The following is a 14,850-nucleotide window of genomic DNA, read 5'->3' as shown; positions in this document are numbered from 1 at the left end:
TCGTGTCATCATGTGACGTATTGGGACTTTTTCCCCCTTCGCTAAACCGGGCGTGGGCGTGGCCAGCGCGTGACACATCTAGCCTGCAGGCCGTGAGTTTGACCGCCCTGGCTTATTGGATAGGAGAAACAATAGTAGATGAAAGGCAAGATTCACATGTCTTACTCTTTCCTCCCCTCCCAGTTTGTCTAGCATATCTGTAGCATGTATTGATGCATTTGTTTTTTAATTTACAGAAGACTTATAGCTATATCACAGGTGTCAAACTTGATCACATCATGTGACGTATCATGACTTCGCCTTTGTGGAGCCGGGATGGGCGTGGCCTGTGCATGACACATCCGGTCTGCGGGCCACCAGTTTGACACCCCTGAGCTATATAGTTGCATGAATATGAGTGAGACTTGTAGCAAAGAGCTGTTCAGCTAGCCAGTTGTGCCTCCTGCTAAGATCTTCCTTTTCCCTTCCCTAAGGTTGGAGATAATTCTAAGGCCACACCCAGCTGCAGAAATCAGTATCCCAGTTTGTGTAGGATTCAGTCCTCCATTAGCTATTTTAAGCTTGACGGTCTTCATAAATTATTTTGTAATTCCATAAATCTTAGTGGTCCTCACCATATATTGTATATGGGATTATATTGTCTACATAAAAACTCAGAACAGGGCAGAACAGAGAGGGAGTTCATTTGTAATACATGGACTGGAATTTCATTCAAAAGATATAGTCTAGAAATAGGAATGGATAAAAATTTCTCTTCAATATTTTAAAACAGATATTTTTGTTTTTTCTTGCCATTTGTAAAAAAGTATGTAAAATTTCTCAAGTGACATTCTGCTTCAATATTTTTTTAGAAAGATGATTAAATAAATGCAATATTTGACCACACACAGAGTAAATAATCTTTTTCTGCAAGAAGCTGAAGAAAGTATGCTTTCCCTTTTGAAGCTGACATTTATAAACAAGGTAGAAAATATTTGCTTATCATAGAGTTTGTATTGAATGGAAAAGCAGGTGTGCTCATTGTTGCATTTTATGTTATGCATCAATTTATTTATTTATCAATTAATTAGTCTGTATTAAAAAGGTAAGATATTTGCCTAGATAATCCATGCAGTTTCTGAATTACTTTGAAATGTTAGAAGTGGGAAAAGAAAAAAGGAAGAAGCAAAAGATTTGAATGACAATATTAAGAGATTTTATTTATTAGATGACTCTGCCAAAATATGTTTTCTATTTTAACATGCTGGGGATGGTCAAAACAATGTATGGTGACCATATTGGGTGGGGGAGAGGAAGGAATGAACCTGAAAAAGAGGCAAATTTGAAAGAAGTCATGAGGATAAAAAATTGTAATTGTGTTTATACAATTTGTGCTTTACAAAGGAATTTCCAGAGCAAAACCACGAGTAATTTTTTAAAAAAGCATATTTTAATAAAAATATCTAAAAAGTATAAAAAGCTATTATAAGAAGCAAATAGAGAACTAATTTGGTGCAGTCGTTAAGGGATCCACTAAGTGGTGAAATCTGAACCGGTTTGCTGGCCGCACATGTGTGCTGTGCGCCAAACGCACACTACGCGTGCTGCATGCATGCGCAGTACATGCCAAAATGAGGCCTGGGAAGGTAAATAGAGCAGCGGGAGGGAAATCAGCTGTGCCGTGCAATTTAGATTCATTAGAAAGCAGGATTTCCTGCTTTCTAGCTATTTTAAATTGCGCGGCACAGCTGATCATTGGAAATACTGGTTCGGAGGAACTGATAGCTTTTTTTTACTATTGGTTCACCCGAACCGGTGTGAACCGGTAGCATTTCACCACTGATCCGCTTAGAGTCTTCTCAAACCATGAGATGGAGGACAAATAAATTTAATAATAATACTGTGTTTCCCCAAAAATAAGACCGGGGAAAACTGGCTTAGGGCTTCTTTTCGGGTGGGGAGGTCTTATTTTCCCCCCCCCCCCATGTACTGGTATGAGGTGGGGGGCGGGGCGAGCGGACCCTCTAGGCAGCTTCTTGAAGGGTCGCAGCAGGCCATCCAGCCATTCACTAAATAGCTGATTCACGGGTGCTGCTCAGGCAACCGCCTCCAGCAAGCGTGGCCGCTTTTGCAGCCGATTATGGCCGCAAAAGAAGTCGGAGGCCTAGTGATGCACCCCACACACCTCGCATCCTCCTTACCTAACAGTGACAGTCACACAGGCAATTCCGTCCATGGAACAGCTGCCTCGTGGGTCTGCTCTGGCTACTACCTCCAGCAAGCATGGCTGCTTTTGCCATCAATTGTGGCTGCAAAAGCAGCAGGAGGTCAAGCCTCACACACCTCACATAGGCCTTCCGAAGGGTACTGTAGCAGCAGCTATCCACAATTTTTTTTACCATTATTTCATCCTGACCCAAGTGGCCCAGTACGGTGTTAAAAGTTAACGTTCAGAAATGTTACCATAGCTGCAGAGGTCTTCTTCTGCAACGCTCTGCTTTCCCTGCACAGGATTGCAAGACTGGAGGCTCTGAAGCCATGGAGGGAGCATTTTTGGATGATCGTCTATGTAGGGCTCGTCTTTGAAAGAACGATCTGCAGGTGGGGCGGGGAGAGGAGATTTTCCTGTACATCGTTCTTTCCTCCATAGCTACAGTAACATTTCAGAAATGTTAACTTTTAACACCATACTGGGCCATGTGGATTGTGATGAAATAACAGTCAAAAAATTGTGGATAGCTGCTGCTACAGTACCTTTCAGAAAGCCAACATGAGGCTTGTGGGGCACGTCTCCTGCTGCAGAAGTGGCTGCGCCCGAGGAGCAATTTCGGGAAAGAAGGCAAAGATCATCTTTGCCTTGCCCCTTGCTCTCAGCCTTCCCTTTGGCTCTCAAAGGGTCTCTTCCAGAACCAAACTCTGACGGAGCTCAAACAGAGAAGTGGCCCGCAGGCTTATAGTATGGCCTTTATTGTCATTGTACATCATATATACAACGAAATTGGTTTCAGGAGCAAAATTAAGGCTGAGAAGAGCCAGGGCAGGGGGAAAGTCCAGTGCCGCCTCAGCACTCTTCTTTCCTTGGAAATGGAATCTTGGGAAGGGGAAATGGTAGCCCCGAGCAGAGTGGGTATGTCGGTATGTGTATAAAAAACACACAGTGAGGGAGCCAGCAGCCATGGATTAAGGAGCTTTGTGAAACGTCATGCCTACTCATTTTCCTGCCGAGCCTTCAGCATTGGAATCCTGGGATACGCTGAAGGCTTGGGGGAGAGCCTTTTTGGCAATCGGCAGGAAAATTGCGAGGGGTGTTTTCCTGCCTGTACTCCTTTTCCTGCCTGGCCACGCTTGCTGGAGACGGCGGCCTGAGCGGCACCCATAAGGCAGCTGTTCTGTGGACAGAATTGCCTGCTGTGACTGTCATCATTAGGTAAGGAGGGTGTGAGGCATGTGGGGTGCGTCGCTTGGCCTCCAGCTTCTTTTGCAGCCGCAATTGGCTTCAAAAGCGGTGACACTTACTGGAGTGGCTCAGCTGATCCACAGACCCTGATTAAGGGGCTGAATGGCCGTGAGGTGACTGGGGAAGGGAAGGGCTGCCTCCTGTGCTGGCCACACCCACACACTTCAATAGGGCTTATTTTGGGGGTAGGGCTTACATTAGGCCTACCTCCCCACCAAAAAAAAGTCGGGCTAGGTCTTACGTTTTGAATAGGTCGTATTTTCGGGGAAACATGGTAGAAGAGAAAAAACTGGAGAAGATAACAAAAATACAAAGACCTGCAAATAGAAATAGAACCACTGTGGCAAAAGAAAGCAAACACCAATAATAATAGGAATGTTGGGTACAATTCCAAAACAATTGGAACACCATCAGCATTGACAAATTCACCATAAGCCAATTGCAAAAGGCAGTTTTGCTCAGAACAGCTTACATCTGGCAGTGATACCTCTAACACCATCAAACATCAACATCTGCCTATCCTAGATGCTTGGGAAGGACTGATAGCTGGATAAAAATGCCAAATCCAATCTGAACATTTGGCTGACTAAATAATCAGGCTAGGTACTAGGAGACTAAGAGTTCTAATCCCACCTTGGGCCAGTCACTTTCTCTCAGCTTTTGGAATGCTGCAATGGCAAACCGCTTTTGAAAAATCTTGCCAAGAAAGCTGTAGGAATTTGTCCAGGCAGTCTCTGAGAATCAGACCTGATTGAACAAAAGGTGGGGGAGGGGAGAAGCAAGTATTAAAAAGGATTTCTGCAATCAAAACGTGTATTAAGTGGTACCATTTGTATAGTAAAAGTTAAATGATCAAAAGAAAGGGCAAAAGTGAGTTTTTAAAAAATAAAATCTGAAGTCAGCTTTCTGAAATATAGCGCATTTAGTCATTTTTTTAAATATATCCTGTAGCAGTAACATTGGTATGAAGGAAATATCCCAAACTTATGAATCATTCTTAATTCTGGTTCTTCTTTTCTACATTTCAGGAGAGTACATTAAAACATGGAGGCCAAGGTACTTTCTGTTGAAGAATGATGGAACATTTATTGGCTATAAAGAGCGACCTCAAGATGTCGACCAGCGAGAATCCCCCTTAAATAATTTTTCAGTGGCTAGTAAGTATTTCACAAGATTCACGCTTCAAGATCTGTCCCTAACAAATTGTAAATTGTAACAAATTTTGAAAATGATTTAGCTACTTAAAAGTCATTTTTCTGCTAACGTGTATATACGACCAGAGGCGGGTTTCACATAAGTGTACCACCGGTTTGCCGTGCACCAAAAATGTGAGTGTGCGTGTTAGCTGGTGCACACGCCTTCCGTGCATGCACACGGCCTTCAGCACATGCGCTTTGCTTGTGCGTGTGGCTTGTATTCATGTGCGCGGCTTAGAAAACATGGCTAAATAGGACGGCATAGCACCCAGGCAGGTGGGCGGAGGTCACCACTACCGATTTGCCTGAACCGATCCGAACTCGCTGAATACTACCACTGTACGACATACTTATTATATGTGTATATGTTCATGGCCAAACCATACTCCAAAAGAAAGGAAACCCCCCTAAATTAATAGTTGGGAAACAATTAGTATTGATTAAAATTAATTCCCCTTCAAAAGAAACTAACCAATTTATAAAAGCATGCGCACATAAATATTCTCATACAAAACATACACGTACATACACATACTTATTCTTCTTCCTTCCTTCCACCAGAAACAGCCAAAGAAAGAAAAGATGGAGGGGAGGGGAGGGGAGGGGAGGAGGGAAGAGGTAGAAAGAGAAGGAAAGAAAATATAAGGGATGTGTTGGTTGAGCTGCTGCCATCATTCCTCTCTCATAGAGGGTTAAAAGTTTTACTAAAATATGTGTGGAATCCAGACTTTCCATCCAGGGAATCCACATGCAGTTTTTGGAAGTCTTTACTTATATTCATATACAAGCTCTGCTCTACCTCTCTTTTGTGAATAAAAGAACATACCCTTCACTTCCAAGATAAATGGGGGGGGCGGGGGGCGCAGGAGCTTCTTTCTTTTCATGTAACATTTAGTAGCTGAACGATGACTCAGTTACCCTATATATACTAATCATTATTTTTATAGTCATTTTTTAAATGAAAATGACCCTTCCTGCTTAAGAGGAAAGTTTAGCAAGTTTGGGAGTTGGGGGGGGGAATGTAGAAATAAGCAAAAAATAGAAGAAACAAGGGAGAAACCCTCAAAGCAGTCCTTAATAGGGGAATCTTTTTTATTAGGCTCAGGAAAAAATTCTGTCTGGGAAGAGGGAAGGTAAATCTAGCAAAATGGATTGCGTATCCGGTCAAAATCCTGAACAGAAGCACGTTGCAGGATCTACTAGCATCTAACCTGCTCTAAAGCCCTGTGTAAAAAAAGTATAATACCTTTAAAGAAACAAACCTAGCAATACCTAAGCAATTGTTACACAGCTTCAGAACTGTCTGGCAATAATTTTTAGTCTATTGATGACCATAACTTAAAAAGAAAGTGAAACAGATAGAAATGTGCAAACTATTTAACAAAATGGGTATTGCATATTTTTATTAACATAAAGCTCCCTTGCATTCCCCTTCACTCCCTTTTATTTTTTGCTATATTTTATCTCACCTCTTGTTTATGCTTGCAACATAGCCATAAGCAACCTACTTCTTATAGGAAAAGTGATGTTTCTGAAGCATCATAGCAAGTAGTGAAATTCAGTCATGTATTTGTCCTTCATGTTTTTTGTCTTAGTATTTCAGCTGTCCTTTCCCTCAGTTTCCTAGAAAGTCATTTACAGATAAAAGGAGATGGATGGAAGGTTCTTTTCTTGACATTTATCAGTCTGTGGGGTGATGCCAACAAAGGCAGAGAAAGGTGTTTGACACTTCCATCACAGTCATGTGAAATCTGACTCTTTTCTTGTTTTAAGTGCTTGGGGTAGAGTAAATATTTTGACATTCTAGGAAGATACTAGGGTAATTTAGGGTGCCTCTCAACCACATAATGGCAATTTGCATCTGAATGCACTGGTATCTGTTTATGTCAGAAACACTGTTCACCACCTAGTTATATTTCAAAGACCCAGCCACCATGAATGAATTGGAGTTTAGAGTTCTCCTAACAACAGACTTTTAAAACACACTTGAACTTCCTTATTTTGGTGAAGAAATGTATTTGGGGAAGAAGGAACAGTTGATCACAAATAGGGATTAATGATATTTTCATCTGATTTAGTTCTCTTTTGAAAAATGAGGAATTGGTTGTGTGTGTGATGCAGGTTTATAAATGCAGGTACTACAAAGATAACTAAATGAGAAAAATACATCTGAGAATATGTATTTTTTCCACATCTAGGTATAAGCACTTGACATTCATAGGCAACATAGGAATATTGGAACTTGTCTTTTATTGTTTCAGAAAATTTTTCCATCCCTCCTTGAAGATCCAAGACGTTTACACTTTATATATGTACATCAGGTCATGTACCATGAACCATGGTGCCTTCAAGCGCCCCAGCCATGTTAAATATTATTGCACCATACAGCTCCCAGCTGTGATTTAGTTAGAATTCTGATCTGGGAATTTCCCCATTCAAGACCCAACATGATTAGTTTCTGGAGCTTTTAAACATAATATAAAGTAGATACCAGCCTTGTAGAAATGTCACTGCTTTTCACTTAAATTACAAGGTCTTCTGGCTGAAGCTAATTGTGAAATATCTTTGGAGTGTTATCTCTTCATCTAAATTAAGATAGGGTTCACTTGTTCGCTATTGTTTGCTTAATTTGGGTTCATTTAATAAGCCATCATTTCTGGGTTCATATATCTCATTAGGCCATTATACAGGGTTCATAACAATAACGCTGTCTCAGTCTTGGTCTATAAAGGTTATGATTTAGTGCAGACTTTGCCTTATTTTGTTTTATTCTTGGTGTATTGTTGTCAAAAATGTCTAGTTGATCTGCTGGAAACAACAGGAAAAAAAACCCACAACTTCTTTGCCTCTACCTGTTCACCCCTTCTAAAACACAGGTTTGCATTGTGTATTTTCTGGCAAATTGTTGCATGAAGCTTGTCAGGGTTCCTCCTAAATATCAATCTACTCACATAATCTTTTGGCAAAATATTTCCTGATCATCTTCTACCTCTGCTTGCGTTTTGTGCACTACCTGAGGCCTACCTCTCTTACACAGGTCAGTCAAAATTCTGCACATTTTAAGTCTGTGCAAGATTCAGGAATGGGTTGCTGTTTTTTTCCTCTCAAGGCAAATTTTTGGAATGTTGTAGTATCTCTGAAGAAGTAAATGTGCTTTAAATTCAACTTCCAGTACTATACTCCTAATGACTTAATGGTTTTATCTATTTTTAGCAGCACTAGGGAAGTTGTTTGTTGCTATCCTCTTTCAGGACTTTTAGTTTTATTTCCTTGCCTAACCAACAGGCTCAAATTTCTTGGTAGTCTCCCATAACCAGGTCAGACCCAGCTTAGCTTAGTGATTGACTAATTGTTTCTGTTGCATCCTTGGTTTTCCATGGGGAAAGAATCATGCATAGACTAGACTAGAATATTTTCCAGCAGATCTCCTTCCCCTTCTCAAAACTCAGCATCTAAATCTTTTGTGATGTCATTAACTCCTTAGAAAGTTAGTGCTCTTTCCTTACACTTAAATCTTGTTGCCACATTTTGAATTGAAATCAATAGGATTGTTTGTATGACTTTGGGTTACTGTTCAGTCATTGTGAGTTAAAGATACATACAACCTTATTGGCATGCACTGAAGTATTTGAAAGATTCAGGAATGGTGATTTTTAATGCATAGGAACTGCCTGAAAAATTTATTATAGCATACTGGAAGGAGAAATCTATGTCTTATTTTCAGATATTGTATGTATTGTTTTCCCACGTTTGAATTAGTATTATTTTTTTCTCCACAAAGTTGCAAAGAAGAAGATTTGAGGGGCAATAGGGGTCAGATCAGGGGTGAAATCCAGCAGGTTCAGACAGGTTCTGGAGAACCGGTAGCGGAAATTTTGAGTAGTTCGGAAAACTGGCAAATACCACCTCTGGCTGGCCCCAGAGTGGGGTGGGAATGGAGATATTGCAATATCCTTCCCCCAGGAGTGGGATGGGAATGGAGATTTTGCAGTATCCTTCCGCTGGAGTGGGGTGGGAATGGAGATTTTGCAGTATCCCCTGCCATGCCCACCAAGCCACACCACGCCCATCAAGCCACACCCACAGAACCGGTAGTAAAAAAAATGGATTTCACCACTGAGTCAGACGTTTTAGTTTTGTTCTTTAAACAGTTTCCCAGCCCTTTTTAAATTCTGCTTTTCCATTGCTTATGAGAATTAAATTTGACTTTTTACTTTATTAAGTAGCTTGATAAAATAGAAAATTAAAAGTCTCCCATGTTAGCGCTACATTTTATGGAGAGAAATCATATTGTTTGTATTTTCTGTTCTACATCCAGCCAGTTTTGCTGTTCAGTTTTGATGATATCTAGACACAGGAGCCTGAAGCTGCTTTCCCTACAAAATCATGGAAACGCAAAACACCTAACAGGTTCAGCTAAGCAATGGCAGATCAGGTGATGGTTTTCCAGTTGCAGCCTTGGTCCTACCCAAGGGAACATATTTCAGATCCTGCCTTAGAACGTTTGAAAATTGTAGAAAGCTATTCCTGTGGGTCTTCCTTTTCCTGCAGTTCTCTTTGTAAACCTGTTTATTATAAATATGAAAAAGGGTGTTTGGCACATTTCCTAACCTACATTCACTGAGGTTATGTTTGGTCATCACTCTGTCTGCTTTAAGATCAGATGTAGCTCCTTGCTCTTTAAATAATAATTTGTGGGTTTGTTCTATTTTTTCTTCTTTGTCTGATACACTAGAAGTGAGGAAATAAATTGATACCATAATAAATTAATTAATAACCGTGAATCTAAGCAACTTAATGGAATTGAGGATGATGATGCAAAAAGCAATTCTGGTGAAATATAGTATGATTATTTTTCTTTAAAGTATTCTACAGGATTTTTTTTCCATATAAATTTTGCTTCTTGATGTGCTCTGTAATGATTGAGCAGGGTAATTAGACAGCATATTGTTCACTAAACAAAACATTTCTCTGTGACATTCTTGAATTATAGTGGTTATTAACTGACAAATCTCTTATTATTCATCTTGTTGTGTACTTTTAAAGATTGCTAGATCAGCAAGCTTAACAAATATCAATGGGAGAGTGCTGATTTAGAGGAAACATGTCGATTTTAATTGGTCTTATTCCACTGCTTGTAGCATACAGCAATAATAGTACAGTTTGTCACATTAGAGGTCAAAATAATTTTAACTCTCTTACGACATTTCCTCTTCTAGTCTTCTCTTGTTAGACTACTCAAAAAATACTGCAGTTGGGTCAGGTGGGGGTCAACAATTGCCGTGGGGGGAAGGAATAATTTTGGCCCACACCAGTTAAGTATTCATCTGGTCATAGCTCTTGGTTGGTATATTAAGGCTTATCCTTGCTTATGGGAAACATAAATCCAGGTCAAGGCAGGCAACAAAAACAACTAGAATTTGGTAATAAATTTAGATTTTTACCATTGTGTTAATAAAGAATTGGATTCCTACAAGTCAGAAGGTCCAGGTCTTCTTTTTTCCCCTTTTCCTTCTTGTGAGGAGATTGAGCCTTCCGAGAATATACTGTAGTTACAACTAGATGTGTTGGTTGTGTGGCAATAAGAAAAGTGCTGTCCCTGTATCCTTTGGATTTGGATTTAATTTGGATGATAGTGATACACAGATACCCCAACAACCATCAAAAGTGTGAGCGTGAATGTTTCATGTCATCATCTTAGGTAAGCCATGCCATCTTTCCCCTGTGTTAATAATTAACCTAATACCCTTGAATTGTATTGGTCTGTAACTCCTCTAGTCTCTTCTCATTGGCCAGGCGGATTCAGGGTTGTAGGATATGTAGTCCAAATCTTTTTGAGGGTACCAGATTGCCTATACATACTTTTGTTTCCATTTAAGTTTCCATATATGTCTGGCTTAGCATTTGCTCAGGGATAGGAAACACACACTTTATAGTCTCTGTGCATCACATTTATGGGACTTTGACTTATTCAGTACTGACTTTTTTAGGAAAGTCCCAAAGCTGAGCATTATGACAGAACTATCTTCTAACGCACATTCCTTTCTGTAAGATATTCCTCTGCTTCTGTTCTTCTGCCACATTGGCAATGTTTTGAAGTGCCTCGATCACTGCTGAGTATTCAGCAATTAATATTCTGTTACTTCATTCTTCCTAGTTGCCCTTCTGTGCTTAGCCTTTTTATTTTCTTTGCGTTTGAGATAGGGTTTGTTGAGGCTTTCCCCTTGACCTTTGGCCTCAAGGCTGTTCTTTTGCACATATATGAACTGCACAAATAAGCCCCTTGACAGCAGCTGATAGATATTCTCTGTCTTTCTTCTATCTCAGAGAAGGCCATCAAGTTGACACTCATATGGTACCATAATCACTTTTCAAAGTTTCATGCTACACTTTGTGGGAGTAGGTGCCTTAAAGTGACTCCAACCATATCATGTCCTGGGACTTCAGGTTGTTCTGGCCAAACCATCAGTTTTTCCATAAATAGATTACTGGACAGAATTTGTAAAAGGCAGCTTCTTTAGATCTGGCAGCCATGAATGAGCAGTAGGCAAGCTGGTAGTTTCCTGATGAGCTTTTTGAATGCAACTCTTATAGTTGCTGAAGCTTATTGAAGTCGTAATGATCTGGATAATGCCAGGTTATCTATTCTGGCAGAATTGTTTTATGAATTCAGGATCAGTTTAAAAAGTGATACCCATGACCACAGAATTAACACAGATATAAACAGTTATTTCCTTGCACTTCTCTTGGTAAAACTAGTCATGTAATGCACTCTTTCTTTTTAAATCTACTTGAATTCTTTCAGTTGGATTCAGAGTATCCTTGGTGTGCTTTGAATGAAAAACTAAATCTTTATGTCATTAGAAAAAAGCAAAGTACTTTTTGAGGGGCTTCACAGTTTAGCAGGAAATTAGGCATAAATATATGGCCTCAAATGCAGCAGCGAAGAAAGAGAGAAAGAGAAGGCAGAGGAAAGAAATTCAGCCAGTGATGATGAATACTTAATCTTATTGTAAGTGTGCAAATTGGAAGCTTTTAGTTTTAAAAGGAAGCATGAACTTTGAGTTATTGCCTTAATAATACCAGAGTATAAACACAAAAGCATCCAAAAATCTAATGATTACAACTGAAATGTGTTACATTCTCTTGAGAGTAGACTATGTTTATATCCCCATTATTAACACTTGGACTTCAATAAGCAGGTCTGCTTTGGCATTTGGAATTTAAATTTAAAAGAGGCTCTTTTAGCTCTCGAGCTTCATACAACCATTTAAGAGTGAAACCAGAATGGTATTAGAAGATGACATTTCAGTGAAATGGTTTGTCTTCTCGATGCATTCTCTTCATCTGATTACAAGTAGTCCTCAGCAGTGGTGGGTTTCAAATTTTTTTTACTACCGGTTCTGTGGGCATGGCTTGGTGGGCATGGCAGGGGAAGGATACTGTAAAATCTCCATTCCCTCCCCAATCCAGGGGAAGGTTACTGCAAAATCCCCATTTCCTCCTGATCAGCTGGGACGTGGGAGGCAGAGAATAGATGGGGGCAGGGCCAGTCAGAATTTTTACTACCGGTTCTCCAAACTACTCAAAATTTCCGCTACTGGTTCTCCAGTAGGTTCTCCAGAACTGGTCAGAATCTGCTGAAACCTCTGGTCCTCAGGCACCGACCATCCATTTATCAACCATGTGCTGAATAAGGGATCCTTGCAACCAGTCCTTTGGGTTCTGGCTGTTGCAGCATTCCCGGAGTCATGTCATCATCATACAGGTGCTTGGCAACCAGCTCACACTTACAGCGGTTGCAGCGTCCCACAGTCACACAGTTGCCATTTGTGATCTTCCCTGCTGTCTTTTCATAAGCAAAATCAATGGAGAAGCCAGCAGGGAAAGTCACAAGTCACTGTGGTTATTCTCCCCTTCGCCTGCTGCCTTTTTGCACACCACACTGTTCCTAGGCTTTCCTGAGTTTACACATACTGCACTCTCTTTCCCTGGGCCTCTCCGTGCCCCGCAGGTACTATTTGTAACTCAAGGACTACCTGTAGTAGAGTAAGGGTGAATTGGGAAAGCTGTAAAAGGTGTGGTATAAAAATGCCAATGAGCTCAAATCAGTTCTTGGTGCAGGATTTAAGTTACGTGAAGGCAGTTGTGCTTTTCACAAAGTAAGGTGGCTATTTGGCAAGCTATTTATTTTGGTCAGAAATATTCAATTCAAATTTATTTATTTATTTATTTATTTATTTATTTATTTATTTATTTATTTATTTATTTATTTATTTCAATTTGTATACCGCCCTTCTCCTAGTGGACTCAGGGCGGTGAACAGCCAGAGTTAAAACACATGCAGATACAAAATTTAAAATTGTTAAAAGAATTATATAACTGGCCCAATTTAAAACAGTTCAATTTAAAACCCCATGACAATTTAAAACTAAAAAACTAAAAAGACTAAAAAAGGGGGAGGGGGTTCACGCCAGCCCTGCTTGATGGAAAAGAAAAGTTTTCAGGGCACGGCGAAAGACCCGGAGATCCGATATCCTTCGTATCTCCGGGGCAAATCGTTCCAGAGGGCAGGAGCTACCACAGAGAAGGCCCTCCCCCTGGGGGTCGCCAGCCGACATTGCCTGGCTGACGGCACCCTGAGGAGTCCCTCTCTGTGGGTGCGTACTGGTCGGTGGGAGGCTATCGGCGGCAGAAGGCAGTCCTGCAAATACCCAGGTCCTATGCCATAATAAACCAAATTTAGTTTATTACAGTCATAGACCAGAGACCAGAACAAATAAAAACACTCAGTAAATGTACAATTAAAAATTCTCGCGTAAAATAATAAATAACAACTAAAATTGTTAGTTGGGAGGGGTAGATATGGCGGGAGCAGGGGGCCATATCGTGTTAGGGGAGTGCGCACTCGCTGTCTACGAGCGGTGGCGTGCTCCGGCCCCCAAGGCTCTACTCGCTCCTCAGGTTACATAGATCCTCAGGACCCAGGCCTTCGGCTGATGCTGTGCAATGCCAGGTCCGTAGTAAATAAAGCCCCCCTCATCTGTGATCTTGTTCAGGAGGGGGGTGCGGACCTGGCAGGTATTACGGAGACCTGGTTGGGCCAGGAGGGGGGGTTCCCCTCGTTGAAATGTGCCCGCCAGGTTTCCAAGCATTCCATCAGCCGAGGTCACAGGGGAGGGGCGGGGGGGGGTAGCGGTTATCATTAAAGAAGGTCTGAGACCGAGGGAGGCCACTGTTCCTCAGACGGCCGGCTGTGAATCCCTTTTTGTGAAATGGGGTCATGGGGTTCAGATGGGTTTGCTGATCACGTACTTGGCTCCCTGCCACGTGGCAACAGCACTGCCCGAGCTACTCAACGTCATCGCCGTGGTGGCGGTTGATACCCCTAAGCTTATGGTCATGGGGGATTTCAACCTGCCGTCCGTGGGCGAGACGTCAGAGATGGCTCGGGAGTTCATGGCTTCCATGACAGCTATGGACCTGACCCAGTTAATTCATGGCCCTACCCACACAGGGGGAAACACGCTGGATCTGGTTTTTGTCTCTGGACAGTGGTTGAGGGATCTTGATATAGGGGATATAGTTACTGAACCCTTGTCATGGTCAGATCACTTTCTCCTTCGTCTCGACTTTCGAACCGCTGCACCCCGCCGCAGGGAGGCGGAGCCGGTAAGATGGTTCCGCCCCAGGCGCCTGATGGAATCTGACAGATTCCAGACGGAGCTTGGGCCATTTCCTGAGGTTCTGGCACACGCCTCGACTGGAGACCTGGTGGCCACCTGGGATAGGGCGGCTGCTGGTGCTCTGGATCGGGTCGTGCCTTTGCGGCCTCTGACCCGGCGCCGATCTCAATTGGCTCCTTGGTTTACCGAGGAGCTGAGGGAGTTGAAGCGCCGGAAAAGACGCCTAGAGAGTAGTTGGAGGGCCAGTCTTCTTGAATCTGACCGGACACTAGTAAGATCCCACATTAGGAATTACTTAGTGGCGATAAAAGCAGCGAAATGTAGTTATTTTGCTGCTCTTATTGCGTCATCAGATAATCGCCCGGCCGCCCTCTTTAGGGTGACCCGCTCCCTGCTCCACCAGGAAGCACGGGAGGACCCCTTGGAGGGTAGAGCCGAGGATTTTGTTCTGTATCTGTATGACAAAATCACTCAGATTCGGGAAGATTTGGACTCCGACTGGGTAGTCTCAGGGGGAGAGACAGGGGCAGGT

The 14,850-nt window shown here is 41.9% G+C and overlaps 1 protein-coding gene across 2 annotated transcripts in view; it reads left to right on the top strand.

Moving 5' to 3' along the window:
• Nucleotides 1-14,850, top strand: part of AKT1 (AKT serine/threonine kinase 1) — a 114,432-nt gene that overhangs the window by 67,372 nt on the left and 32,210 nt on the right. For both annotated transcript variants that reach the window (XM_034418586.3, XM_034418587.3), the window contains exon 3: nt 4,465-4,593. In XM_034418586.3, the coding sequence (XP_034274477.1) occupies nt 4,465-4,593 (129 nt within the window). The remainder of the gene's footprint in view (nt 1-4,464; nt 4,594-14,850) is intronic.

The sequence above is a fragment of the Pantherophis guttatus genome, chromosome 1 (assembly GCF_059756535.1).
Source record: "Pantherophis guttatus breed Tessera chromosome 1, ASM5975653v1, whole genome shotgun sequence".
NCBI lineage: Eukaryota > Metazoa > Chordata > Lepidosauria > Squamata > Colubridae > Pantherophis > Pantherophis guttatus.
Note: the sequence above shows the minus strand (reverse complement) of the source record. Positions and strands in the feature narration are given on the sequence as shown.